Source organism: Mauremys mutica, chromosome 2, assembly GCF_020497125.1.
Source record: "Mauremys mutica isolate MM-2020 ecotype Southern chromosome 2, ASM2049712v1, whole genome shotgun sequence".
NCBI lineage: Eukaryota > Metazoa > Chordata > Testudines > Geoemydidae > Mauremys > Mauremys mutica.
This window is the reverse complement of record NC_059073.1, coordinates 119,186,367-119,213,912: the sequence shown is the minus strand read 5'-3', so window position 1 is coordinate 119,213,912 and position 27,546 is coordinate 119,186,367. Positions and strand designations below refer to the sequence as shown.

The following is a 27,546-nucleotide window of genomic DNA, read 5'->3' as shown; positions in this document are numbered from 1 at the left end:
TAGGGCTAAAGCCCGGGGCCCAGAGCCCTGCCACCTGGGGCTGAAGCCGAAGCCTGAGCAATTTAGCTTCGTGCAGGCTCCTGTGGCCCCAGGCAATTGCCCTGGCTTTTATATGCAGAAAACCAGTTGTTGTGGCACAGGTGGGTCCTGGAGTTTTTATAGCATGTTGTGGTGGGCTCAGAAAGAAAAAGGTTGAGAACCCAGGCCTAAGGGAAAATTCATAGGAATTGGACATTTAAAATTCTTAGGTAGTTTTGAAAAGTTCAGCCTATATGCCTTAAAAATATATATGTAATAAATATAATCAGTGATTATCTCACATCATCCATGGTACAGATATTTTGCATAAACAAATTAAAGCATTAAAATTAGCAGAATACAAAAGACTATATATGTGCAATATACTCAAATTATATTTTCTGTATGACCATAATGAATTACCTGACTTTTGTGCATTTGTAATAGATACAGCATTGCATTAGATTCTCCTTTGTATTTAGTTTTAGATCCACTCATGCACTGGGATGAGTTCTTGCTTAACTCCTGAGAAATTTTGGTTTACATGAAATTAAAACTGGACAGTATTCCTTAAACTGAACTAATTTATGGAGGAGTGGGACTAGTTGGACAAGTCGTGTTTGACATGATGTCGAACTCAGTCTTACTATGAATGTAGGATCGTTGGCCAATATCAAGGTGCTGTGACATCAGCATTTGAGAGAGGATAGACTTGTTCAGCATTTGCAGATGCCCTAATTCTTGAGCACTGCACAGTTAGAACTAATTGCTTCCAGAGTAACAGATGATTTTAGTTTTAGTTGTAGCAGAAAACTGAGACACAACACATTTGATTTTCTTTTTAATTTAAAAGTGTGCTCTGAGTAACTGGGCACCTATGAAGACTCCAAGTGAAGGACTGGAAAAACTGGCAGTGGTGTGAAAGCCAGTATAACAGAAAGTGCTAGTGCCACTGAGTCTCAATAGTTTTACTATAAACCTTGCCGGTGCAGGATCAATAAAAACTGAGCACACACACACTCTTAAATAAAGCCTCTAAAGTATGCAACAGTTTAGCGGACCTTAAGAGCTTTAGGGAGATGTCATGATTACAGGTATGTCATACTCCACCTACTGCCGTTGAAGTATCCCCCCTCCTCTTCAATTATTATTAAAGAGCTGTGAAGTTAACACACACACTCATGTTGGAGTCTGATTAGAATCCAGAAAACAAGGAAGTTCAGAGTTAAGGTTTGTACTCCTGTCCTTAGTTGGCTCAATTGTTCTTGAGAACTGAAGCATATACAATAAGCCGCATTATATTTGCATATCCAGGCCTCTTCAGTTCTTGAACATACAAGTTAGTCAAGGGTGTTCTAAGTCTACAGAGTGAGTGTGTGGTCTCAGACCCTCTAATTTACGTAAATCTGGTCTTGTTCACTTTAAGACTGTCTTACACTTTTGTGCACTGCTGGCAATAGGTTTGGGTGTCTGGTTTGCATGTGTGTGTAATGGGGAAGGTGATCTGGAATACAGGGGTAATACCAATTTCATCACAGGTAATAACATCAACCTCCATATAATAGCATGTATTCAGCATAGCTTAGTGCTGCTTTGTTTCCCGTGTCACAGTTCAAACGGGAACATGCCACTTGACGTAGTAGATTCTAGTCACCGATCACATGGCTCTTTTAGACCTTTATTTATCTTCATAAGTACCTGCCCAGGAGCGACACCTGCTTTAGGGGCTTAGTATTCTGCCTGCTCAGGACAGTTGCCTCCACTCTCCATCTTTAACGCAAGACTGCAAGATAAGAGAGAATTCCAGCTCTAGAGATTTAAGAATCTCTTTGGGACTTGGAAGCTGTTTGTCTTTTGCTTTAATCCCAGCATTAGAGGATTTTTCTGTAGGCCTAACGTTTTAAAGACAAACGGCAATATGCCGTGTTGCAGATTTTTAACAAGATGGAACAGGTGAGGAAATAGATTAATAGGCCACGTGCTAAAAATGCGAGCTGTTGAGGAGGTTTATGAGGAATGTTCTCTGCATGTTGGAATACATCCTCTGTATGTGTGGAGGTATCTGTACAAAAATATATATTGTTGCAATACCTAATGTGTAGGGCTTCTCCTTCGACATAGCTACTGCCTCTTAAGGAGGGGGAGTACCTACACCAATGGGAGAAGCTCTCCCATCAGCGCGGGTAGTGTCTTCACTAAATGCTACAGCAGTGCAGCTGCAGTGCTGTAAGTGTAGACACAGGCCCCAAGAGAATAAGGAGGAAAACCTTTGTCATTATCTTAAACTGTGTTTTGTACTGGCTGTAGTTCTACCTTAATGCATGTCTAGCTTTAACTCTCCCTCCCACCTGTCAATATGTAAGCTGCCCAACCTGTTCTGGTTTAGCACGCTGGAACTAGCAAACCCCAGAATATAGGCACTCATTGTCAGCTTCTCCTTTCTTTCTTTAAAAAAAACCAAAACCATTCATTAGCAATAAATTGTTTCTTAAAAACAGAAGACGACTGGAGACAAAAAACCAAAGTATTTGGATTTGTGAAACAGCAGCAGTCTGATCCTGGCATGCTCATTTTCCCATTATGCTACTTGTCTGCCTGTTACACCTAATACATAGGTGGCTGGCTTTCAGTATGGGGAAGATGCCTTTTTATGTAAACTGACAGTGCCATTATATATTAAGTGGGTTGTACTTGGTATACAAATACTGCTTTGTCTTCCATTAGGGGATCTACTGGTATTCTTGCCAGTCCAAGCTGAGAGGGTAAGCTCTCGTGGGGCCTTATCCACAGCCCATTGAAGACTCTCATTGATTGCATTGACTCAGTGCATTGACTCAGTGACTCCTCTGACCAAACTGTTCAGTATGTCTAGCCTTGAGAAAGCTGTCCTAGGAAGAGGAAGACAGGCAGCCCTCCCTGCTGTTTTAAAATAGAGGCACCTGCATTATATTGGCAGGTGACACCTCTTCAATGGCAAACTTGAAACTGATGAGTAAGGCTGTGTTTTAGTCACGGATATTTTTAGTAAAAGTCATGGACAGGTCATGGGCAGTAAACAAAAATTCACCTCCCATGACCTGTCCATGACTTGTACTATATACCCCTAACTAAAACTTGGACTGGGGGTGCTCTGGGGAGGGGGGGAGCCTGCGGGGGAAGCATGGGTGCTGGGGGGAAGAGGATTTGCGGGGCTGGCAGGCTCCCTACCTGGCTCCGCGCAGCTCCCCAGAATCAGCCGGCATGTCCCCGCAGCTCCTTTCAAAGGGTTGGAAGGCCAGGGGGCTCCGTGCGCTGCCCTGGCCCCCCGCCACTAGCGCTGGCTCCACAGCTCCCATTGGCTGGGAACCGCAGCCAATGGGAGCTGCAGGGGCGGTGCCTGCTGGCAGGGACAGCGCACAGAGCCCCTGCCCCCTCCGCCTAGGAGCTGCAGGGACATGTCGGCTGCTTCCGGGGAGCCCTTCTGAGGTAAGCAACCCCCAGCCCTGAGCCCCCTCCTGCACCCAAATTACTGCTGCTGCTGGGTGGGGGGTGCAGTGGCATGAGACTGCCCCAGCAGTGGCCTCTCCAGAAGTCATGGAGGTCACAGAAAGTCCCAGAATCCGTGACAGACACACAGCCTTAATGATGACATGTGTCAGTAGTCTACATTTGCATTGACTGCATCGAAGTTCATATCCCTAAAGCAGAAGTTCCCAAACTGTGGTTGGTGTTCCACAGTGCAATGTCTGGTGGCCCATAGAGAGCAGGCTAGTTTTGTGGTGCTGGCACTCTTGTTTCCAGCTGCTAAATTATATTAAAAGACAGCTAAGAAATTCATTAAATATGTTCTTAACAGTACTCTCCCACACAGGCAATTGTGGTTACCACAAGGATGCTATGGGATCACACATGGGAGAAATAGGTGGGCCACAGAGTCAGGAGTGGGAGGGCGGGTGGTCTAAAAAAATTCCTCTATTAGGATGTGGTCTGCAGTGTTGGGGGGGGAAAGGTTTGAGGAGTTGATTTGTTTCTCCTCCTCCTCAGCAGTCATTGATTTATACCACTGACATGATAGTGCAGAGATCTTGTTTTGTCTAGAATGTGGTTTTGTAATATAGTGCATTTTCCTTGGGATTTTTTTTACATTTTATTCCCTTCGTAAAGCACCTTCAGCGTTTGTGTGTACTGTATTTCTTTTCTGTGCCATACGATATAACAAGTTGTTCTGTGCTGTTTGCCATTAGTAGTACTCAGTGGCAAAATGCTAGAGGGCAGTGAATTGAGTAGGCCAGGGGTCGGCAACCTTTCAGAAGTGGTGTGCCGAGTCTTCATTTATTCACTCGAATGTAGGGTTTTACATGCCAGTCATACATTTTAACGTTTTTAGAAGGTCTCTTTCTACAAGTCTATAATATATAACTAAACTATTGTTGTCTGTAAAGTAAATAAGGCTTTTAAAATGTTTAAGAAGCTTCACTTAAAATTAAATTAAAATGCAGAGCCCCCCGGACTGGTGGCCAGGACACGTGCAGTGTGAGTGCCACTGAAAATCAGCTCGTGTGCCGCCTTCGGCACCCGTGCCACAGGTTGCCTACCCCTGGAGTAGGCTGTGTCTGATTCTGGACATAGTTGCTCATCATGTTGGGTTTTTTTTAATGAATAAAAATATCCCTCAGATTTCTTCACCACAGTTTATTTTTAAGGGGAATACAACTTTTTTTTTTACATGCAGTGCTCTGTATTTGTGCTGAAATTAAAGCTGTTTTATGTGCTCTTTCCTTAAATCTACTTTTAATGGGAATGTCTTAAGACATTGAATAGAAACATCCAAATGTGCTGGTCAGTGGCTAGGCTTATATGCATATGTGGTTAATAAACACAGCACAAATAGGGATTTCTTACAAAGCTTGCAGATTCAGAGGGCCCTGTTAAAGAGTGTCATGTGTTTAACTCTGCCCCTCAGTAAGCAGAGTTTCTTTCATCTACAAAGTCACCATATGTCATTTGTCATTGTTAATGTGGCGCAACCTGAATTACTGCAAGGTGCTTCTAAGCCAGTTAGGTGGGGCAGCAATGGGAAGCTCACACTGAATTTCCACCATCTCTCTCTCTCTCTCCCTCTCTCTCTCTCTGCTTGTGCATTGTGTGATTACAATTGCAAATGAACCTCTTCCCCTTTGGGAAAACTGGCTTTAAAAGCGTGTACAGGGCAGGCTGCCACTATTGAATCACTTCACTGTTGCAGCAGCATCAGGCATGTAGTTTTGGAATAGCTGCCTCCTTTTTGCTTTTCTTTTTTTTTTTTTCCCCCCTGAGGTGTTATGACAACACTTTTGGTGGAGAGCAGGGATATTGTCAAGCAAAGATGGGAGTGCATTTGTATCTATCTAAACCTGGTTGAACTTGCTGACTTCAGTATAGCAAGTTGGTTGTTTAGATATTTATTAATACAACATATACGGCTCTGCTTTACAGAAATAGTACTCTTCCCCTTTTAGTTTTGTAGATCTCTCTCTCTCTCTCTCACTCACATTTCTGCTATGTTTTTTATTTTTGGCAAAACAAAATATTCTTCTCTTGGGTAAAACTACTAAAATATAAGCGTGTGTGTGGCTGTGTATCTTACACTCTAGCTATAATGTATATTGGCAGACTTCAGAAAGCTTTATGTTGTTTGGCATTGACTACAATTCACAGGCTTACTGGTATCTCCATCAAGGAATTTATTTACCAGAATCGGAAATTAATCATGAGCAGCTTTTGCAAACATCGAACTTTCAAATAGACTTGATAGTTCTAAACCATTAGAAATATTATCATAACGATGATATTTAAAATGGTGTTGTGGGGTTTCTTTGTTTTTGCTTTTGCTTCGCTCTGTTAGAACTCCCCCCAGGAACCAAGGACCATCACACACCTCCCCACCTCCTGCTTTAGGTGCAAGGCGCATTTCTTTGGCCTTGCCTTTTCTAACACACGGATAGCTCTGTGTGTGTGTGTGTGTGTGTGTGTGTGTGTGTGTGTTGCGTGCACGCGCAATGCAAAATAAAACATTCAGCTGCACACACACCTCCCCCTCAGGAGAGGATGAGAGAACAAACCCATGACAGATGTTAGCCATACTGCTTAATGCACTTTGGAAGTCACTCAGATACTACAGTGATGAGTGCAGTATAAGAATCTAGATAGAATACAATAGATAATTGTCAAGTGTTGTTTGTTCGTATTATTGTACTATCCAGGGGCCCTAGTCGTGAACAAGGAGCGCATTGTGTTAGGCGCTGTACAAACATAGAACAAAAAGACACCAAAGAATAGACTTTAGCCTTAGATTTACCACCGCCCTGCATAGGACTCTTTCAGCAGTGGCCTTTAAATCATTTGGAGAATCTGGAATTAGACACATCCTGATGAGCATTTCTTTGGCCTGGCAGTCTTGCCAGTGTTTATAAGCGGTGTTTAAACTAAGGTTTTCCCTAGCCTGTTAGACCCCAATCCTGCAATGAGCTCCATGCTGGAGGACTCTGCCACTTGCCTGGAGCCCTGTTAAGTTCAGCAGTGCTTCATGTGGGTGAAGGGCTCCCCCTGGACAGAGCTCAGTGCAGGATCAATCAGGGGGTTGTACTTCAAAGTAAACTAACAGCCCCGTGTTTTTTAAAAAAACAAACATCAAACATAAATGAAATACCCTACGTGTTTATAGCCGTGGTTAACTGCTCTGAACTTAGAGCGAGCAAGTGCTTCTAACATAACTCTTCCCTGACCTGTTTGCCACACTCAACTCTTCTGCTGAGGTCACTTTGCTCCAGTGTATTGTGTTAGGTTTCTTATTAGCTTCGCCATAACCACACAGAGTTCTCTCACTATTAGTTGCTCCTTGCCGATCCTAGCCATTAATCATTCAGCACTGTGTGAATACTTCAAATAAAAGCAAAAATCTCGGCATTGAAATTTCTCATCGGTGTTAGTAGAGTTTTCACAAGGTGGTTAGGGTTTTGGCATCAGAATGTCTCTCAGTTTACTGAGTGTTTTGGGAGGATCTGAATAGCAACTGTTGTCGTTGATAAGCTGTTAGGAAAAACAAAACAAAAACCCTTCCAAATACCAGTCATGTTTCATTTCAGAATTAGCTACATCTTTCTGATCCCAGCGATTACAGCTGACAGTGTTGAGTGAATTAGACTCTCCTGCTTGTAATTATTAGGACTGAACATATATTGTCAATACAGATTTGATGACTTAACGTGTTTTGACAAACAAACAACTGGAGGTTTAACTCCGGTATATAGTGTTACTGTACTTTGGAGTTAAGCTGTAGTCATCTTCACAACCAGGCTTTGGGGGAGGGCTAACAGTCTTCGTATTGACTGATGGCTCCTGAAAACACTGCTGCACCCATTTTGTATTTTGTTTGGGTTTTTCCCCCTCTTGCTTCAAATGACAGAAATGAATCCGTGCAATGAAATGTTTTTGTCTTTTATATTTTTTAGGACACTTGGATAAAGTTAGAACTGCCAAGCAGAATGAAATAATAATTGCACAGACATTTTGAGCTGGAAATGTGTCAAAATAGGTCCTGGTTTTGATATGAATGGAATTAAAGTTGGCACTCTGGCACTCTTGAGCCACTTTCCATCCCATGGAAGCACAAAAAGAGCACAATGGGCCAAAATCTGGCCTGTCTTAAATCCTTAGCACTTCACTGGAATTTAAGGTGGTTGTGCAGGATTGAAATCAGGGTGAAACTGACCCTTTTTTATATAATTGTATTTTGAATTGTAAATATTTCCTCTGTTGTGGAATATTGAAAGTATGTGGTTTTGATTTTGTTTTGGTAAATTTATTAACATAAACTAAAATAATAGTACACTGAAGGTAATTAGGGAAGAGAATTATCAGAATAAGTAGCAGACCATACTTACAGTAATTTTTTCAACTACATTGTGGTCAGGGCAGCTTACATCGCCACAGAATGCTGAGCTTACTAGATTGGTAGATGTTGAAGAGTGTTTTGCTTTGAAGAATAATTCCTATGATCTAGGTGGTAGCTTATGAAAGAAGCCATTTTCAACATAGCTGATTTTATTCTCACTCTAACTGCTTACCAGAATATTTAGATGGCTGTATATACTGCAATAATATACAGCGGTTTTACACTTGTTGTTTTCAGATAGATGTCAGATATATGGGTACCATCCGTTTCTTTTTGAGGTCAGGTTGTGGTCCGGCATTCAGAAATCAAATGAGGGGAGAAAAGGCCTCTCGCAGTGCAGTGGGATGTATGGTACATAAAGTGGTAAAGTGAAGAAGGCAATAGAGAAGTGATATAGAATAATGTGTGCACTGTGAAGCGTGGACGTGATACTGGCAAACAATCACTCTGAATTGGTAATGGCCAGTTTTACTTTCCTTCGTTGTTTCCAGAGCAGTGAGGGACAGGGTGTCTTGCCTATGCACTTGCTAACCGTGTGCTCAGCAATTAATCAGGATTTTTGAGCCTGGAACTTTCTCAACCATCTCTCACTGAGAGTGCCTCCTGGCTTTCCTGTGGATTTGCTGTTCTTCTTCAAGCAGTGTCCCTATGGGTGCTCCTCATGAGGATGTGTGCGCACCTGTGCGTTCTTGACTAGTGATTTTTGTCAGCTGTGTCCACGGATCCACAGCTGTGCCCTAGACACCCCGGTGCTCCAGCACAAGGGTATATCAGGAGGGGTGGACCCATCACCACTGCAGTTCCATCTCAGCCATTTGCAGCTTGAGATGGAGCATTGTGGTGTCCATTTAGCTAGCCATCCGGCTTGCTAAACCAATCGCTCATTTATTCTTTATTTCATAGATTTTATTACATCATTCTGTTATTTTGCACAGTTTGTGCTTTTGAGGGGATGGGATTCTCCTTCCCATTTTTTTTTTTTTTTTTGCAGGATGTGGGCTTTTATTGATTTTTCTTGGGCTTTGACCCACAGCCTTGAGTTCAGGTTACACCCAAGACCCAGGTACCAAACCCTGCCAGACCTGAACTAGGTCTTTTCCCCATGGCAACAAAAATTTAAGCTGCCTTCTCCATGGCCTTGGGGAGTCTCACATCCCCACTAAGGGGTAGTCTTCACTGGCAACGCTCACGGCAGAGCGCTGGGAGAGAGCTCTCCCCGCACTCTAAAAAACCCACGTCCACGAGAGGCGTAGTTGCCAGCGCTGGGAGCACAGCTCCCAACACTGGGGCACTGTTTACACTGGCGCTTTACAGCGCTGAAACTTGCTGCGCTCGGAGGGGGGTGTTTTTCAAGGTTTCAAGAGCAGATCTAAGAAATTGAGGGAAGACAAAGGTAATGAAGTGCTCTCTGAGTCACCCCCTATACAACAGATCTGCCAGCCACCACTGTGCCAGTGGTAGATAAAGGCCTTCTAAGAAGAAAAGACCCCATAGTCTGGAATGGGATAAGAAAAGGGGAAAGTCATCCCCTCAGTCTGGGTCTCAGAAGCCATGGGCAAATGCGCTGCCTACTGAGATGCCTCCCAGAGTAGCACCAACGTCGACACCGGACTCAGTGCCTTTGAAACAGGGGGCTCCAGAGTCAATACAAAATCTTTGTCATGCACTTTTTGTTCTTCGATACCATCTCCATTGCTGTCTGACATATTGACTCCAGAGGATCTCTATCTGGGGTCCCTGGTAGCTTCCAGATGTCTGTTCCACAGGGACCTTCGCACCCTGGGAGAGCCTGAATCTGCACTTTTTTCCCCTTTTTTGACCCATTACTCAAGGGTCACGAGCTACCTCCCACTCCAGATCTTACGCTGCACCTCTCCCTGCTACCTCCTTTATGGGGATCATCTCTCCCATTGTCTCCCTTCCTGGGAGCTCATCACCTCAGAGAGATGGATCCTGGAGGTGATTTCTTCAGATTATTCCATTCAGTTCAGCTCTCTACCAGCCCCAACCCTTGGGACTGCTTTCAATGAAGCTGTTCTACGATCTGTACTGAATCCGCCTATTCAGCACTCTACTCTGTGACAGAGGTACTGCTCAGGAGTCACCTGATGTGGAGCACCCATAGGGACGCTGCTCGAAGAAGAAGAGATTACTTACCTTGTACAGTAAATGGAGTCCCTCAAGACGTATCTCCCTGTGTGTGCTCAACTACCCTCCCGCCTCCTCCTTTGCCTTGGAGTCTCATGTTAGACTTTGCGGGTTAAGAAGGAACTGGAGTGGTGGCAGATCTGCCCCCTGCCTGTGTACCCTCATGTCGGAGTGTGACGGGTTGTAGGGCCCAGGCACGAACCTGCAGACAAAAATCTCCGATCAAGAGTGCACCGGCACACACACAGGTCCTGACATAGAGCACCCAGAGGGGCACCCATCTTGAAGAACTTCAGTTACTGTACAAGGTAAGTAACCTCCCTTTCCTTTGGTCAAACCTGCCTTGGACCAGCCAAGGTCCTGCTCATGCCAAAGAAGTAAAAGAAGAGGGACTTTAACCCCGGGCACTAGTCAGAGGCCACAGTCATCACGTTTTTATTCCATCACACCCCCAATCCTCTTCAGAGGATGTTCCTGGCTCTTGGGGGGGGGGTATTAAAATCTTCAGAGAGCTTATCTTTTGAACACACACAACCTCTGCATTTTCTACACTTCTCCCTGAAAGTTTAGGCAGTAACCTTTCTGGAGGTCAGATCATGAGCTGTAGAAACCACTGGCGCGAGCTTTTCTTAGGAGTTGCCTCTGTGACATACTCAGCCAATGTCATCCCAGCAGAGGAAAAAAACAACAACAAAAAATAGCAAAACTAGAGAGATTCACTTTTTTCACTCTTTCTTCAATAGTAGCAGTGCTGGATTATTCACGTTACTTTCCTGAAACCATATATTGTGGATCAAAGTAGAGCTGAAGATAGAGAAGGAAAAGCAGCTTTTCTGTGCCACATCACATGGTTAACATTCAGACCAAGATGATCACCAGAGTTCAGTTGCCTGAAGATGGGGGATGGAGGGTAAGGTAGGGGTCCCCAACCCCCGGTCCGCGGCCCGGTACCGGTCCGCGGCCTCTTAGAAACTGGGCCGCGAACCGACCCAGTGGACCTCCCGCAGGCGTGCCTGCGGGAGGTCTACCCGAGCCGCGGGACGAGCGCTCCCTCCGCAGTCATGCCTGCGGGAGGTCCGCTGCTCCCGGGGCTCCGATAGACCTCCCGCAGGCATGACTGCGGACGGTTCGCTGGTCGCGCGGCTCAGCTGGACCGCCCGCAGGCACGCCTGCGGGAGGTCCACCGGCTCCGGTTGAGCTGCCGCAGCCGTGCCTGCGGGCGGTCCAGCTGAGCCGCGCGACCAGCGAACCGTCCGCAGTCATGCCTGCGGCAGCTAAACCGGAGCCGGTGGACCTCCCGCAGGCGTGCCTGCGGGCGGTCCAGCTGAGCCGCGGGACGAGCGCTCCCGACCGGTCCCTGGTCCTCAAAAGGTTGGGGACCCCTGGGGTAAGGGACCGAGCCTGGGGGAGAAGAAGCTGACACCGATAGAGAGTAGGGGGTAAAATGCACTAAAATGGTTGAAAAACACCTATGTTGCTAGAGGGTTGACTAATAAGATTGTGGCATTATCAGATATTCTTGACTCACCTGTGGAATTTTGGGAGGGAAAAGGGAGGGGAATTCTTGCACACAAACTTGCTGCAAAAATTTGGTGGAGCAAGATATCTGCATTTTTTGCATAGCATTTCTTAAAGCTTTCAAGTTAGAGATGGAACAGACCTTTTAAGATCATCAAGTCCATTCCCCTTCCCGTGCAGGATTATTTCCTACAAGTACCTCTTCTGGTGTTTTGTCTGGTGTCGTTTAAAAAATTCCAAGTAATGAGGCTTCCATCACTTCCCATAGTAGATTATTTCATAGACTGATAACTCTCAGTGCTTGGAAGTTTTTCCTGCTGGTCTGTTTAAATTTTCACTTCCTTAATTTCATCCCATTAAGCCTAGTTACACCCTCTTGTTCCATCCTGCGCAACTCCCAAGTGTATGTGTGTGCATGCACATACTCAGGCTAGGCACTCTCAAAACTATACTTTAGGTAGCTATGTGAAGTACCATATTTCTCTTGTGCATGTCTGGGCCAGATCCACGGTTGGTATAAATTCACTTAGCTCCATTGACATCAATAAAGCAATACCCCCAGCTGAGAATCTGGACCCAGGGGCGCTGGAACAATTTGTATAGTGGGGATGCTGAGAACCATTGAACCAAACTGTAAATCCTGTATATGACTGAACCCACTTCAAGCCAGGGGGTGCGGTAGTACCCCAGCACCCCTAGTTCCAGCATCTATGTCTAGCCCTCAGTTTTTGCTGCAATATCTACCCATAAAAGAGGCCAATTTAGAGCTGCTTCGTACACTTTTAAAGGAGGATACAGCAAGATAAATATTAGTCTGTTTTCAGAGTTAAGAAACTTTTTAGGACTGGTCTACACTGAAATTTAAGTCAACATAGCTTAGGCACTCAGGGTTGTGAAAAATCCACACTCTAGTGCGGTAGCTATGCTGACCTAACTCTTGGTGTAGGCACAGCTAGAGCAACAGAAGAAACCTTCCATTGACTTAGCTCTCCTTGCTTGGGGACATGGTGTTTCTCCAGCAATGAAAAAACTCCTTCCGTCACTGTAGTCTGCATCTCCCCTGCAAGTAGTTATGCCACCATAGCCCTCAAGAGTGCAGATGTGGCATAGTGCAGGGACTATATTTTAAAAATAAATAAATAAAAGGTGATGGATGCAATCTGACATCTGTTACAGTTCAGCATAAGTCAGTTGATCGTGTTTCTGAAGGCAGACTGAACTATGTCATGTCCCTGCTGCAAGGTAAAGGAGATGATGAAGATTGCGTCTGTCCTTTGTATTGGTCTACTTTCTCTTCCTGCTTATCTTGGGTGGTTGTTCTAGTAATCCTCTTTCTCTCCACCCTCGATTCAATGCAGTGAAACCTGTTTAACCTGTCAAAGAATAAATGTGCTCCTTGTACTGTAGGGGCAGATTGTGAATTTATTTGAGAACTTGGAACCTGCTTCCTTGTTTTTTTTTAAATGATTCCACCCAGAGAGCTATCAGGGTCTCTGACGTTTGACCTGTGCAGTAAAAGTCAAAGGTGCAGTCGGGGTGTCTTCCTGTTTATGGCTCAGTAGTTTAGGACTGTTTCACTTCAAACATGCAAAATTAAAACATGAACAGACCATAACATTCTTTGCTATTGGAACTGATTTTCCTCTCACTTGCACTCCTGTAAACCAAAAATTGTTCCATTGAAGCTAAACAGGTGTAAAAAATAACATGAGAAGAGAATCTGGCCCTAAGGAATATTTTGCATGTGTAGCTACTAGTGGGAATTATGCACACGTATCAGGGATAGAATAGAATCTTTAAGCCAGGGTTTCTCATATTTTCTTTTATAGTATAGAATTTTTCCTGGGCGGGGTGTGTGTGTGTGTGTGTGTTTAGTTTCTTGCTTATACTGACTCTCTGAAAACGCACAGGCCAAATAATGTTAGCTATGCGTCAGTCATGCTGTCAAAATGTTAAATATGCTGGCCTAATATATGTGTGTGAGTAATACAAATATCTGTATCTCACTTTTAGTTTTCCAGTTAATAGACAAGTCTACCTTAAAAAATAAAAATAAAAAAAATAAGACCCATACCTCTTCCAGCCTTAGCCTTGCCAATGAATTGAATACTAAAATACTCACTCCCCCACCCCCCCGTTGCTTTTTCCAAGCTCATCTTCAACTATTGCATAAAATAATGAACAAATGGTTCAGTTCTACTTCTGTGCTTCTGTATGAACATAACTGACTGTTCTTTGTCCTATAGATTTATCATCTGTAGAAAGCTCTGGGGTTGGCTTGGTTGGAGCAGGGAACTAGAGCAATGCCAAAGAAAAAGAAAAAATAAACGGAGAAACCCGGCTGGGAGAGATCTGACTGGCCTCAGTGCACCTAGGCCTCTTGCCTGTAGACTCTATTGTCTCCATTTTTTTTTTTAACAAGCTGATTTAGAATAATGAAAAGAATGATTGAATTTACTAGACTGTGCAAATCTGGAGAAGCTGTTTCAAATATTTGCCATAAATATGAGCTAGGAATAGGACATTTATGTACTCAGTTGGGGGGTAATTGCATGTCCTAAAGAAGGGGCAGCGCATAGTTGCTTTGCTGTCTGAGGTACAATTTGGGTCCTTGGGTTTACTTCCCCATGCTCCAGTGGAGTCTGTTACTTATCTTACCTCGTCCAGATTCCTCTCCCAGACCGCTGGCAGCCCAGTTTGTGGAGAAGGAGGCTGTGCAAAGTCAAGGTTCTGCCCACTCTCTGCCCCCCCTGTGTAGCTGCTTCCTCTTCCCTCTTTCCTGTATTGTAGCTGATGGAGGGGGGCAAAGCAAAGGAGCACCTTACACCCCCTGTGTGGGTGCAAAGAAGAAGCCATAATCTTGACCTGGGGGGGACAGATCCCGTGTAGAGTGTCGTCTCCCTGATTTCATTGGGAATTCAAAGCGGTCAGCACCTTGCAGGATCACTTTTGATCTTGCACCTGTTTTACATCAATGTAATCCTATTGACTAAACATGGAGTTAATCCGGATGTTACACCACTCTAAGCAAGACCATAGTCAAGGCCGTGTGTGTGTGTGTGTGTGTGTGTGTGTGTTTTCAAGGTTCAGATGTTGTGAAAAGGAAATAAACGTATGTAAAACACATGTTGGGTCAGACTCATCCCATTTGGCTTTAATGGAGTTGCCGTAGGGGTCAGTTTGATTCATTATGTTATCTTCATATGTCATGCACCTGGCATCTAAAAGTAACATTAATTTAAAATGTTAGGTGATTCACATGTAGGCAGCCTTCAAAATAATTGATTGTGTTTTCAGCCAGCCAGTTGCAGGAAGATATAAAGTTTGTCTAGAAGATTGTAAACTTTGTCACAATTAAACACAATTGTGTATAATAAAGTTAAATGGTGCAATAAGGGAACGAGGTGCCCAAATCCCATTGGAAAATTCCAGTCTTAATTACCAGTGTAGACCAGGACAAATTGCCTTTTAGTATTGTGTCTGGAAACAGTGACTAAACCAGTAGGAGTAAAATTTCCAAATATACCCAGTGATTTAGGAGCTTAGGTGCCTTGGTCTCATTTAACATTTATAGCAACTTAAGTTAGTTAGGTGCTTTTTTAATTTTTTCCCCAAAAGCTCATGCATAAATAAAAGGTTTAGTACAATGTAAGCCAAAACTATTTGTTGTTAAAAGAAACACTTTTATAAGTGGTACAATATTTCCTGTAACTGAACATCCCTGGGTTTGTTCAGTGGGCTTTTTACTTATTTATAATATCCTTATGATATCCAAGGGTCTCACAGCACCTCATAAAGGTGGATGACCATGATTTCCATATTACAGATGGGGAAACTGAGGCACAGATTGCTCAAGTGATTTGGCCAAGGTGACATGAGTTAATGGCCTGCATTTCCTCCCACACATTATATAATAAAGGCCTTGGTTAACCTGAAAAATCTATTTAACTTTCATTGGAGGAACCGAACTCTGCATTTTATAAATTAGTATCTATAAGTGCATGATTATTTCCAACTTTAAAATGCATCTGTGCTTTTTATAAACCAATCCTTTTCAGTAAAATACAGACCCCTCCTGCTGGTTTGTGTGAAACATGAATATATTACCATTTTTGTTGGTGATATGGAGGTTTATTAGCATGCCTGGTACAGTTAGCAGAGTTGCAAGATACATAGAACAAGATTGACCTTGTTTTATAAATTTTAAGCTATAAAAATCAAATTGTGGGGACTTCATATTTTCATAAATGTATAGGACATGTCCACAAGTTTTGTAATGCTTCCTTAAGCCATGTGATTTCCATTTTCAGCTGATGTACGTTCTGACATGGGAAAGAAGGGTTCTTGCCATCTAGCATGAATGAATTTTAAGGGCCCCATCTTGCAAACACTTACTAACGAGACTGCCTGTGCACTCGGTAGTAAGCATTTGTAGGATCAGGCCCTACATTATGTGTTGCTTGAAAGGCACAATCCAGTTTATGGGAGTTGTGTTTATTACTTGAAGTCAAATATTTGGAATGGTATTTGGATTAAAACTATGCTGAATTTCAGAATCCTGATCTGGGTGCTGAAAGGCTGTCTTCCTCCCTCTCCTACTTAGACACATGAAGATTCACGAGAAGGATCCAAACAGCACTGCAAGTACTACTCCCCCATCTCCTCTGAAGCGCAGACGATTGTCCTGTAAGAGGAAACTTAGTCATGAGCCTGAGACAGACAGAGAGGAACGAACCCCAGCAAAAAAGGTTCTTTACAATGCATGTTGCAGAATCTCTTCCTGACCACCATTTTGATTTCCTAACCTCTCGTATCTGATATTTACCTAATTGTGCATGAAAGAACCTATCCAGAAAACACTGTTAAAATCATATATATTTTTAAAACACAGATGTTCTTACCTGTGTTAACATCTTAGATTATTCAAATTGAAAGAATTTCAACATCTCTTTTACATTTCACTATTTAAGCTTTTTTTTCCTCTTTGCATTTCAATTTGGACAATGAAAATTAGATGGAGAATGAATTACCCATTTTAGGCTGAAACTCAGTCTGATGGCTGGAGGATTGTGTTATTTTTTTGATAAACCTAACAGTCTTGGAAGGCCTTTAAAGCTCAAGTCACTAATATTTACTTTCAATCTTGACAACAGTTTAAATTTTTTCTCTGGAAAATTTATAGTTGGTTTGTAGTCCATTTCACATTGAGGTTCTCCCATACTAGCATGCTGCTGCAGTGTTTACGCTTCAAACGCTGCAAGGAAATATTCATTTTATTTTAAAAAAAAAGTTGCTATTGGCATTTTTTTAATACAATATTTCTATTGGGCTTTAGTTTCATAACAGCTGGTTTATACAAAACATACATTCGATGCCAAATTTAACTTGACAGTGGCCCTTTTATACCTTCTTTAGGCTAGCAATAACTCAGTGTAGACATCGCTTGTTTCGGTGCATTCTTTTTTTCCTGTAATTAGATGTCTGTAGAAAACATGAACAATTTTACTGCTCTTCTCTGGATCACTTGAGTCAGAGGCTGGCAGTGATTCATTGGCATAAATAACCTAGACTGACAGCCTGGTTTGTGATGGGGGAGGGGTAATGATGCTAGTTAAATGGTCAGCGGAGTTGAACATCTCACGTGCGCATTTTCTTCCCTGTTAAAGTTGTTTATAAATTGTTTAGTTTTCATAAGAGATGATTATCTGGGGTGATGCACCCATACCTTCTAAAGGACTAGTCAACATTTAGCTAATGTATCTTATTGATCCAGCAGCACGCTGTGTCTCTCTGGAGTGAGTCATTTTCAGTAGCCTGTAGCAAAGTCATGGGCTGGTACATTGTGACAGAAAGACTCTGTCTGGATTGCATGTTTGGCTCACTGAGTGTAGTCCTTGTGACGGGCATTTTCATCTCTCTGAAGGTTGTCGAGGAGGCTCAGTCCAGTGAAGTGGAGAAGAAGGCTGAGGAGGAAGTTTATCGTTGTCCTGTGTGTTTCAAAGAATTTGTATGCAAGTATGGGCTGGAGACCCATATGGAGACCCATCCAGATACCTCACTGAGGTAAGAAATAGGCTTGGACATGCTCCCTGTCAACAGAGGAGGGTGTGGGAGGTTCCATTCCACCTTTTACACTGTTAACGGACTCCATTTGTGGTTTCGAACATGTTGCTTAACCCTTCTGCCCCAGGTTCCCCATCTGTAAATGAGGAGTAGTACAGACTGTCTCACAGGGATGCTGTGATGCTTAATTCAGTGTTGTTTGGAAAAACTCATGAATTTGGGGGGAGGGGGAAGGAGGAAGCTGTCAAAAATCAAATTTTTGATGGAAAAACAACTTGAAATTTGTAAAATTTCGACCAGGTCTATGTACAGAGTGTTTTGAAAACCTGTTATAAGTGTTAATTACTAACTGACTCCCCTCTTTTACGGGTGGGGGAAAAGAAGAAGGATGGGATGGAGAGGATGGTTATAGTAGCCAGTCATGAAGAAATTGAATACGGGCAGAGGAATTCCCATGTATAAGAAGCGACCTTACCAAAAATTACACTTTTTTTCCTTTACCTTTTGAAATGTGAAGTATCAAATAGTGGTTAAAGGAAGAAAAATTTACAGTTAGACAATTTTTTTTGTTGTCATTTCATTTGGTTAAGAAGGTTTAATTTTTTGTCTGAGTGATTGCTGTGACATTTCCTGTTTTTTATAACAGAAAAAGGTAAATCCAAATGCATGAGGACATAAATAACAGATTTCAAGTCTGGTTTAAATACTTAGAAATCAAATATCTCCCCTTTAGGAACATCAGTAAATTAAACTCATGAGCAATGGCTGCATCTTAAGTTTATTTTTGAAGAGCATCTCATGTACAGAGTATTTGGACACCTTCGTTGATTTGACTCTTTACCCTTCTGAAAAGATTTCTATTTCTGAGGATTTGTTTTTCTACTGGATGGTGCGGGGCAGGGTTGGAGTGAAACTTTTTGTTAGATCAGATAGATTGTAGTGCAAATAAACTTAAAACCACATCAGATATTATCCATAGTCACACTATCATGATATTACTCTGTCAAAATATATAAAAGAAGCTTAAAAGGAATCACAAGTATTTGTAGTCCTTAGTGGGGGAAAGGGCGAAGTGCTTTTTTCTAAATTTAATCCAGCAAAACAGTATCAATTCTTTAAACAGGGTTTACTAATAAATAAGTCCAGTATATTTTAATTATACATAGTACAAAATAGCAAATGATGCTTCTGTCAGTATTCTATATATTCCCCTCCTCCTCCTGCCTAAGGAGGGCTGAGATAATCACTCCACAGAATGCACTTATTGAGCAGGTAACTGAGCATGTCAGTATAGTCAGCATGTCATTGATGGCTCAGTTCTAGAGCTTTTATGGAGCCATGATGTCTTCGTGAGCCTGCACTTAGTTAAGCTGGGCAAGATGGATTCTGTTGCTCCAGAGAATGGATAGAAGGTAGCAGCATAGCTAGCCCCCTACCTTGGGAGCAGCGTAATCTGCTGCCATGCGGGGATAGGCTCTCCCTGTAGCCTGGCAGTAGTGACTCACGCTGGTCCCATTTATACTCCTCACGCTGGTGCAGTTGTGCTTCCTGGGCAGGACTGAAGTTTCCTTAGCTATGAGACACGGAGAGCAGGCTGCGTGGGAGTGTGCTGGAGTGAGGCTGCTCGTTGAGAGCTTATCCACATAAGGATAAAAGGGGTATTTGTAAAATGTTTTAACACTTTCTAAAATGCTAGTGCTTATGGCTCACCTTGGCCAGCTAACCTTGAAACGCCACAAGCTAACATGTTTTAAAAACCCACCTTTCATCCTAGTCTAGACAAGCCCCAGGGCATTGTTTGCCCTGGGCTGGCCCAATATAGCAGACTGGTCCCCCGTGAAGTATTAGGTTTTAATCAAATTAGAGATTTTTAATTTAAAAAAACAAAAACAAGGGGAAAGGGCATGGATGTGATAGCCACGGCAGCTGGTTGTGCTGTCACTGCAGTGCAGGGAAGCAAAAGATACCTACTTTTATTTGTCGTCTTTAAGTTAAAAGCAAAAATCCTTGAGGCTGTCAAGGTCCTGCCACCAGTGTAGCTGCAGCAATGCATACTTCTCCTAGTCTAGACAAGGACAAATATGGTGTACCCTGCCTGAAACCCAGTGATACTTTACCAGTCTAAACCATGGCTTCCTTGCCTATACATGGGGTCTGTACTGAGGCACCTGCATCAGTGACTGGCCATCGATTATTGGGATCTGGGAAATTTCCCAATAGTATACTACGTTTTGTTTATTTTTAAAATTTCCCACATTGTCTGATTTTTCAGAGTCTGTGTTTCTTGTTGTAATACAAGTCTGTCCTCCACACACATACAAATGCTGTGAAGCCGAGTGCACTAGCCTTTTCCCACCATCTAGGTCACCAATGTAGCTCTCCTAGTGGATGCAGAGGCATAAACGCTGTACAAGAAAAATGTTGCTGGTGGTTTTTAATCACCATATCATGTAGATTTAGCACTGCACTGGTGTTAGCAGCAGCAGGTCATTTTTCAGAAAGATTCTTGTGTAAACAAAGCCTCTCTCACACACTTTTGCTTGTAAGAATACGGAAAGGGAACACTGCCCGGTGGTTTGTAGCCTCTGGGTCAGCATATGAGACACTGTAATTTACAGGGTGGGCCTTTACCCTTCCCAGGATTGTCAAATGAACAACTTTAAATCAGAGGGTTAGCTGTTCGAAATGAAAGAAAGAGACACAGGACATTGTCTTCCTGAGTGCTGCTTGTTTATGCAAAGCCTCAGAGCTGTGAGTACCTCATTGTTTACTTACAGCAGAATAAACAATACTTAATCCATTGATTATGTGAGGGAGGGCTCCTTTTGGGAGAGTACCTTTTGGTTATGTAAAATCTTAAATCCTGCATCTTTGTCTGATAATTATGGTAAGAACTGCTCTACCCTTTGGGCAATAAATAGAGCCCTTTGTTATGCTAACAATTGGCTTGAGGTAGTGCAGCTCCTTCATGGAATTAACCTCCCTGGGTAGCCACTCATCCCATTGAACTCTCTGGAAGCCACACCCTAATTAGCAACATTAGTTGGATAGAGCAACATTGTCTCACTGTCTTGCAGTGACCATTATCAGTGGGAGGTGGCACAACAGTGCTGTTTTTATCCTCTTCCTCCCCTGCTTCGATTATTTAAAGAAGCCAGTGATTTCTCTGCAGGGCTCCAGCTATTTTGGTGAGTTTGTATCCGAGCGTTGATATAATTAGCTGAACCGAGAAACGCTACACAGCCAACAGGGAAAAGGAGAAATCTCACACAGAGGTTTACTTCTCTGGAATCTTTTGTGGCTCCCTGTTGCTATCAGACATGGAAAAATGCCTGTAAATGTCACTGATGGACAACTCACGACTGCATCAGCAGCACCAGCAAAACTCAAGAAGTATGAGACATGAGGATTTCCTGAGGAGAAACCTCTAGAGGCAGTATGTGAGGTTTCTCTTCTTTCCTTTGGCAAGCACAATGGAACAGGCTTAACGTAAAGTGTAAGATTTTTTTTTTAAAGTATGTACACCAAAAATCTCTTCACCTGATTGTACTCTAACCAAAGGTTACCCGTTATTCCCCTCCCCGTTGTCTTCAGTTCTACCTGTATCCACAGTTGAAAGGGCTTTTAATTTTTCCTCCTTCACAGCTTCAGGGGGACACAATGACCTTTTTCCCTACCGCGAATGCTCTTTTCTCTCTTCAGAACAGAGACGAGGGAGGAGCTAATCATTCTGCAGGCCAGCTTTTAACACCTATCAAAAGCCATCTAGATACATTTTAAAATAAATATATATTTTTATTTAATGACAGCAGCTGCGAGAAGAGCTCTTGTGGCTTCAGATGTGTTGGCCTGCATCTTAACGAGTCTTCAGAGAGCGTTTCTGTTTTGTTAAAAACTAGCTTAACTGAGCTAACTGGATTGAAAAATGCGCTCTTTTGGGCCATTCAAGACAGTTCCTTTAAATGCAGGATCATAAACTCTGAACTTCTTTACAGGATCCCAGCAAACTGATAAAATAGAAATTCCATGATGTCATATTGTTCCCCATGGGTTATCAGCAGGCTTGTGAACTTTAGATCCATTGTAAAGACATTTACCACTTGAGCTAATGGAGTAACTGGTAACTGTAGACGGCTCTTAGATGAAATCTTACAAACTTCTGCTGACAATGTCAGAGCAGTGATTTTTAAAAAAAAGATTATTTTTATTACGCTTATAACTCAACCAAATTTGGATAGATTTTCAGAAAGGTAGTGAAGGCACCCTTGGGCAACACGCCTCATGCCAAATTTCAAATGCCATGGAAGTGCTAGAGCAGGGGTTCTCAAACTGGAGGTCGGGACCCCTCAGGGGGTCATGAAGTTATTACATGGGGGCTTCGAGCGGTCAGCCTCCACCCCAAACCCCGCTTTGCCTCCAGCGTTTATAATGGTGTTAAATATATAAACAAGTTTTTAATTTATAAGCGGGGGGGAGGGGGGTCACACTCAGAGGCTTGCTATGTGAAAGGGGTCACCAGTACAATAGTTTGAGAACCACTGTGCTAGAGCTTCTCAACAAAACATTTGTGAGCACTTACTAACATTCTGAAAATGAAGTTTGGGAAGATGTCAGTTTTTCCTTATCAGCTGATCCATTTTTCTAAAACTTTTCACAAAAAGTTCAGCTGGAGGCAGACACCAGGCAAGGGAAAATTTCAGACCAAACAATGAAAGTTTTGTAAAGTTATAAGCAACTGAAAATTGGGTCTTAATACTTTCCATTATAGGCAAATCTAACTTTTGGTGGTGTTCCCAGCACTGTCTAAGCAGAATAATTACTTAAACTTTTGTATTCAAACCATGGAATCCTGGTGGTATGACATCACATAGGAGGAAGAAATCAGTTCCTATATCCCAGAGATGGACTCCTGCTTGCAGTTCAGGTCAGGCTGGGTTTGTTACACTTCCTGGCAACATCTGTTGTAGGTGGCAGGATGCTGCACAGAGACGCAGTATTAGGCCTCAATCCTGCAAAAGCTTATAGGAGTGCTTAACTTTAAGCATGTGAGTAGTCCCATTGAAGTCAAGCCACGGTGAAACAGCCTTTGTGCTTGTTTTCAAAATTATACTTGATAAATAAAGTCATGAAACTTTTTAAAAGTATCTAGACTATTTCACATTTACAGCAGTATATTTTTGCCCTTTATTATGATGGTTCCTTTAATCAGCAACCAAGAAAGAAACTAGCCAGGAGACTGAATTGTAGGATTTTCTTAAAGTGCACTGAAATGATTGTAAACAACAAAAAAAGACTTGTTTAAGATCACAAATCATTTATATTTATCTAGGGTATATCTGTAGACTTTAAAATGACAAAATAAATGCATTTGAAAACAAAATACTGATGAAAATAATTTACGTATTTGCCAAGACCCAAAGTTCTGTGTTTGTCTGCTTACATGATGACACTGCCACCTGAAGTAGCATGCAATACCAGAGACGCATGCTCTGTGTAACACTATAAAGTTTCATACCTGTTTTCTAGTACCTGTGCAAGCATAAATCAGGTCCAAGCCTTTTCAGCACATTGTAAATCTGAAAATCACTTTCATAACACTGTGCTGAATAATCCTGAGCCTGACATACACAAGGACATACACTGTTGCCAAGTGCTAGAGGACAGGTATGAAATATTCCAGCATAGATGCACCCACAGACTCCTTCCTTCTGGTTTTAGCAAGTTAAGAACCCTGCCATTCCACCCTTGTAATTATAGTCATCATTTTAAATTGCATTAGTGAGAATAGTTTACCCAACCTAATCCTAACTCCTAGAACTGGAAGGGACCTTGAAAGGTCATTGAGTCCAGCCCCCTGCCTTCCACTGGGCAGGGCCAAGTACTGATTTTTGCCCCAGATTCCTAAGTGGCCCCCTCAAGGATTGAACTCACAACCTTGGGTTTAGCAGGCCAATGCTCAAACCACTGAGCTATCGCTCCCCCAGGACTGCTACTAGACAGGGTGGAGCTAAAGGCTTTAAGCCAAAGGGGTCCGTTGCATGCCATTGTCAGTTCAATTCACTGACATCCTGTTCTGTCACAAGAGCTGCTTGCTTGGAGAGTTTAAACAATGTCCTTCTGATAGAAACAACGAACCAGATTCTGATGTCCTTTACACCAGTTTAAATCCAGAGTAACGCCAATGAGCTGATTTGAGTCACCCATGTGACTGAGATCAGAGGCTGGCTTCATACTGGTAAGTCCTGTAAGCAAACAATAAACTGTGGCAGAAAGTAATTCCTAATGATCTCAAGGAAACAAAAAACCCCAAACAAACAAAAACAAAAAAACAACAGAAACCCATGCAGCCAAGCTGGAGAATGCATCTGTTCACTGACTAAATAAAATAAAACTGAGTAATAAAACAAGGTGAGGTTTATTAGAGCATCTGTCCTGGTGCTGATTTGTCAGAACAGACTAGGATTTTAGCTACAGTGCACTCTAGTGTTTTTATTTAAAAAAGAATGAGGAAATTCTACAGAGCACTTGAGTCCTGCTCAGACATAGAGGCTGCACGGTCACATCAAAAATCTCAATGTGCTGTGAGCCTGGGAATCTGAAGCTGCTGGATAGGATATCAGATAGTGAGGGGATGCAGAGAGGACATCCCTTATGCGAAGCTGTGTAGGATGTCACAGGGTGTTGAATATCTAGCTTGGTATGAGAATAGAAACAGGATGACGTCCTGTGTGTACTACAGAAAGGAGCTTAGTGTGGGGGGAAGGGGTTGAGGCTGGTATAGCAGGTCGTTAGTGTTCTAGTCCATCCCATCTCCCAGGGTTTGTTGCATTAAAAAGACTACTTGGTGCTAGTGACAGCATCAGCAGGGGAGCAGCTGAACAGGTACTGAGCATGGTTTAGCTGCAAGTACAGGCAAGGGCAAGCCATGTTCAGTACAGGTTCAGCTGCACCCAGTGCTGACACCTGTTGTCATCAACAGAGAGCTGTTCTAGTGTAGACCAGCTCTTGGAGAGAGATCTGCTTCCTTCTTAAGTAATGTAGTGAAAGAGAACATTTATTGGGGCCCTTTTCTGTAGCAAATACCCTTTGTTAATTTCTGCAAAAGCTTTTTAAACTATGCAACTACTGGGTATTTGAAAGGAACATTGTGATACACAAAGCACTGGATTTTCAAAGGAGAATGCAAGAGGTAAAATTGCATTTGTGTGCCCATAGGCACGTCTATACATTTACCCATCTGTGTGTTGTGCAAATGAAGATTTTTGTGGCCATTTGGTGCTGAATCCTATATATTTGGTACATTTGTAGTAGTTCTTTTTAAAAAAAACAACTGATCAAAATTGTTTCTGGTCAGATGTAGCTCTAGCTCTGAGATTCTGTCAAGCAGCTTTCTTGATGCTTATCTTTTAGTGTTAGTTGGGGATTGGTCCTGCTTTGAGCAGGGGGGATGGACTAGATCACCTCCTGAGGTCCCTTCCAACCCTGATATTCTGTGATTCTAGGGCCAAAGTTATAAACTTAATTATAAGAAAATGAGCATTTTTTGTTGTACAAGTAACTATGAGCCATATTCTGTCTCCTCTTATTCATGCTAAGTAGTACCTTACTCCATAAATAATTCCATTGAAATCAGTGAGGCCACTTGCAGACTGAGGCACATCTCTACCCAAGTAGAGATGTCAGAATCTGTCTTGACGTTACAAAATTCAGTCATTTGCTAGAAAACAGAATTCATTAAGATGCTGCCAGAAATGTGAAGTCCTTCCCCCCCTTATTTTTGAAAAGGCTGGGGACTAACCGAGTAATCTGTTCAAAAAGTAACTTGTGATTTTATCTGGTAATGGTCAGCTTCACCTGAGTTACTTTGAGTATGGGAATCATGATATATTAATGCTGAAACTGACTCTGCAGCATACCAGCAAGTTCTAAAATACTGTCTTTGGAACGTCCCCCTGGTTTATATCAGAGCTGCTGCACACGCTTCTACACATTGGTCCAGACTGCACGAGTAATGTGCAGCGTTTGGAATGTACATAGCATTGTGCCCTTGCTAAGCATCATCCTATAAATAGAATGTCTGATGAAATGGTTCCAGCCTTACTGCATCCAAGGTCGAGGGTGGGATGGGGGTGGGTGGGTTTTTTTGTTTTGTTTTTATCGGGGGAGGGAGGGAGAAGGAGGTTGAAGGGGAAGGAGAAGTAAAAGCAAAAGAGAACAGGCCATGGAGAATGAGGGAAAAGTTAAAATAAAAGCCCCACCTTTGTTGACTTAACTAGAGCTGCTTGCATTAGAGGCCTAATCTGCTATGTCAGAAACCTCCCATGCTATACAAGGGACGTCTCTCTTCAGCGTCGTGCTCTGTGCAGATTTTGCATGGTGTAGTATTGTAATGAACAGCTTTTGTACTAACTCTTAATAAGCAAATTTTTCAGGCTCTTGCTCTGTGTTCACACTGCACTGAGTCTGGGTTAAAAAAAATGGAGTTGTCTTGTTGGAAGGGTAGAGAATGGGAGAAGGCATGTATTAGACATCTGTGACTGTAGCTGAGTGGGAGACAGCAGCCGTGGTCAGAGAGCTGCCACTGTTCCATCACTCTGTCTACCAGCAACTGGAAGAGATTAGAGCAGCTGTTTGACATCATTTCTCAGGGCTGTGGGTAGGAAGGCAGAGGAGGGAAGGGGGTTGTCCAGAAAGGAGTTGAATGTCTGGAACTGGGTGGGGCTAAAAAAGAGCATAAACCAATTCATTCTTCTTCTGCCCCATCTCTCCCTAGAAGAGGAGGCAAAAGATTAAAATGTGAACAATGAAATCCTTTCAAGAAGGAATGTCTGTCACTTGATAAGAACTTTACAAACAAAATGTGAAAATTTTAAATTAAAAAAAAAAAGTGGGGGGGATTATTACAGCCTTCTCCACAGTTGAAATGATCAGTGTTAGAACTGTGATTCCCCTGCACTCCTTTTCCCACCTTTGCATTTGAAGTAAGAAATTAGATGAGACGACGTAATCATTCTCTCTCCTACCACATCCACACACACCATCTTCCGTAATCTCCCTAACTTGTTCCATTATCCTTGTAAAATGCCAGCACAATATTTTGCATTGGGCCTTAAAAAAGATGGCATTAATCCTAAAGATGGTGTGAACTAGAAAACAGAGCAATGCCATATGAATTCAAACTTAAGAATACTGACACATTGGGGATTCAAGTGAGAGGAGCTGGGTGATTTATTTAGTGTAGCTTTGTGTTAAGGATTCTGTCATAGACTGTTTTTTATAACTAGTTTGTTTTAATTTAAGTGACAGTCACTTAAAATATTGGCTAGAAAAGGGCAAAACTGGTATGGAAAAATGTCATGCATTTTTTAAATCTGCTTTAAATGGAGACTGGAAATTAACATAGCTTTTGTTTGCTTCCATACTTGCACAACAGCTTTGTTTTGATCCACACAGCTTTTTAGTCATCTTCTGCTATAGATCCAGAAGCTTAAGCTTCTGGAACATTTCAACGTTGCTTTAATCTAGGTCTTACATAAAGCAGAGGCTAGTATTTGTTTTAATTTCTCAATAACAGAATGGTAGAGGTATAATAATTTAGAATTTGAAAGACATTGACTGCTGAAATTGAAAATTGTAAGAGTTCAAATTAGACATCTGCTATTTGCCTGTACTGTCCTTTACTTAAAAATTACAGTAAACTACACATAAAGGTGATTCTGCATCTTGTTTTAGAGAGCCATTCCATTTTTTTGTTGTTAGAAAGTTATTTACATTGCTGACAAATTAGAATTAGCCCAGAGAATAAGATAATGACTAGGCCCTGCTTATCTAAACCTATCTTGCATACGTACTTTAGTCATAAGTGCTACACATCTTGGCTTGCCTCA

General features: G+C 42.4%; 1 protein-coding gene across 3 annotated transcripts in view; it reads left to right on the top strand.

Moving 5' to 3' along the window:
- The window catches only part of RREB1 (ras responsive element binding protein 1), a 151,410-nt gene that overhangs the window by 87,283 nt on the left and 36,581 nt on the right, over positions 1 to 27,546 (top strand). For all 3 annotated transcript variants that reach the window (XM_045005657.1, XM_045005658.1, XM_045005659.1), the window contains 2 exons: positions 16,200 to 16,344; positions 17,520 to 17,659. In XM_045005657.1, the coding sequence (XP_044861592.1) occupies positions 16,200 to 16,344; positions 17,520 to 17,659 (285 nt within the window). The remainder of the gene's footprint in view (positions 1 to 16,199; positions 16,345 to 17,519; positions 17,660 to 27,546) is intronic.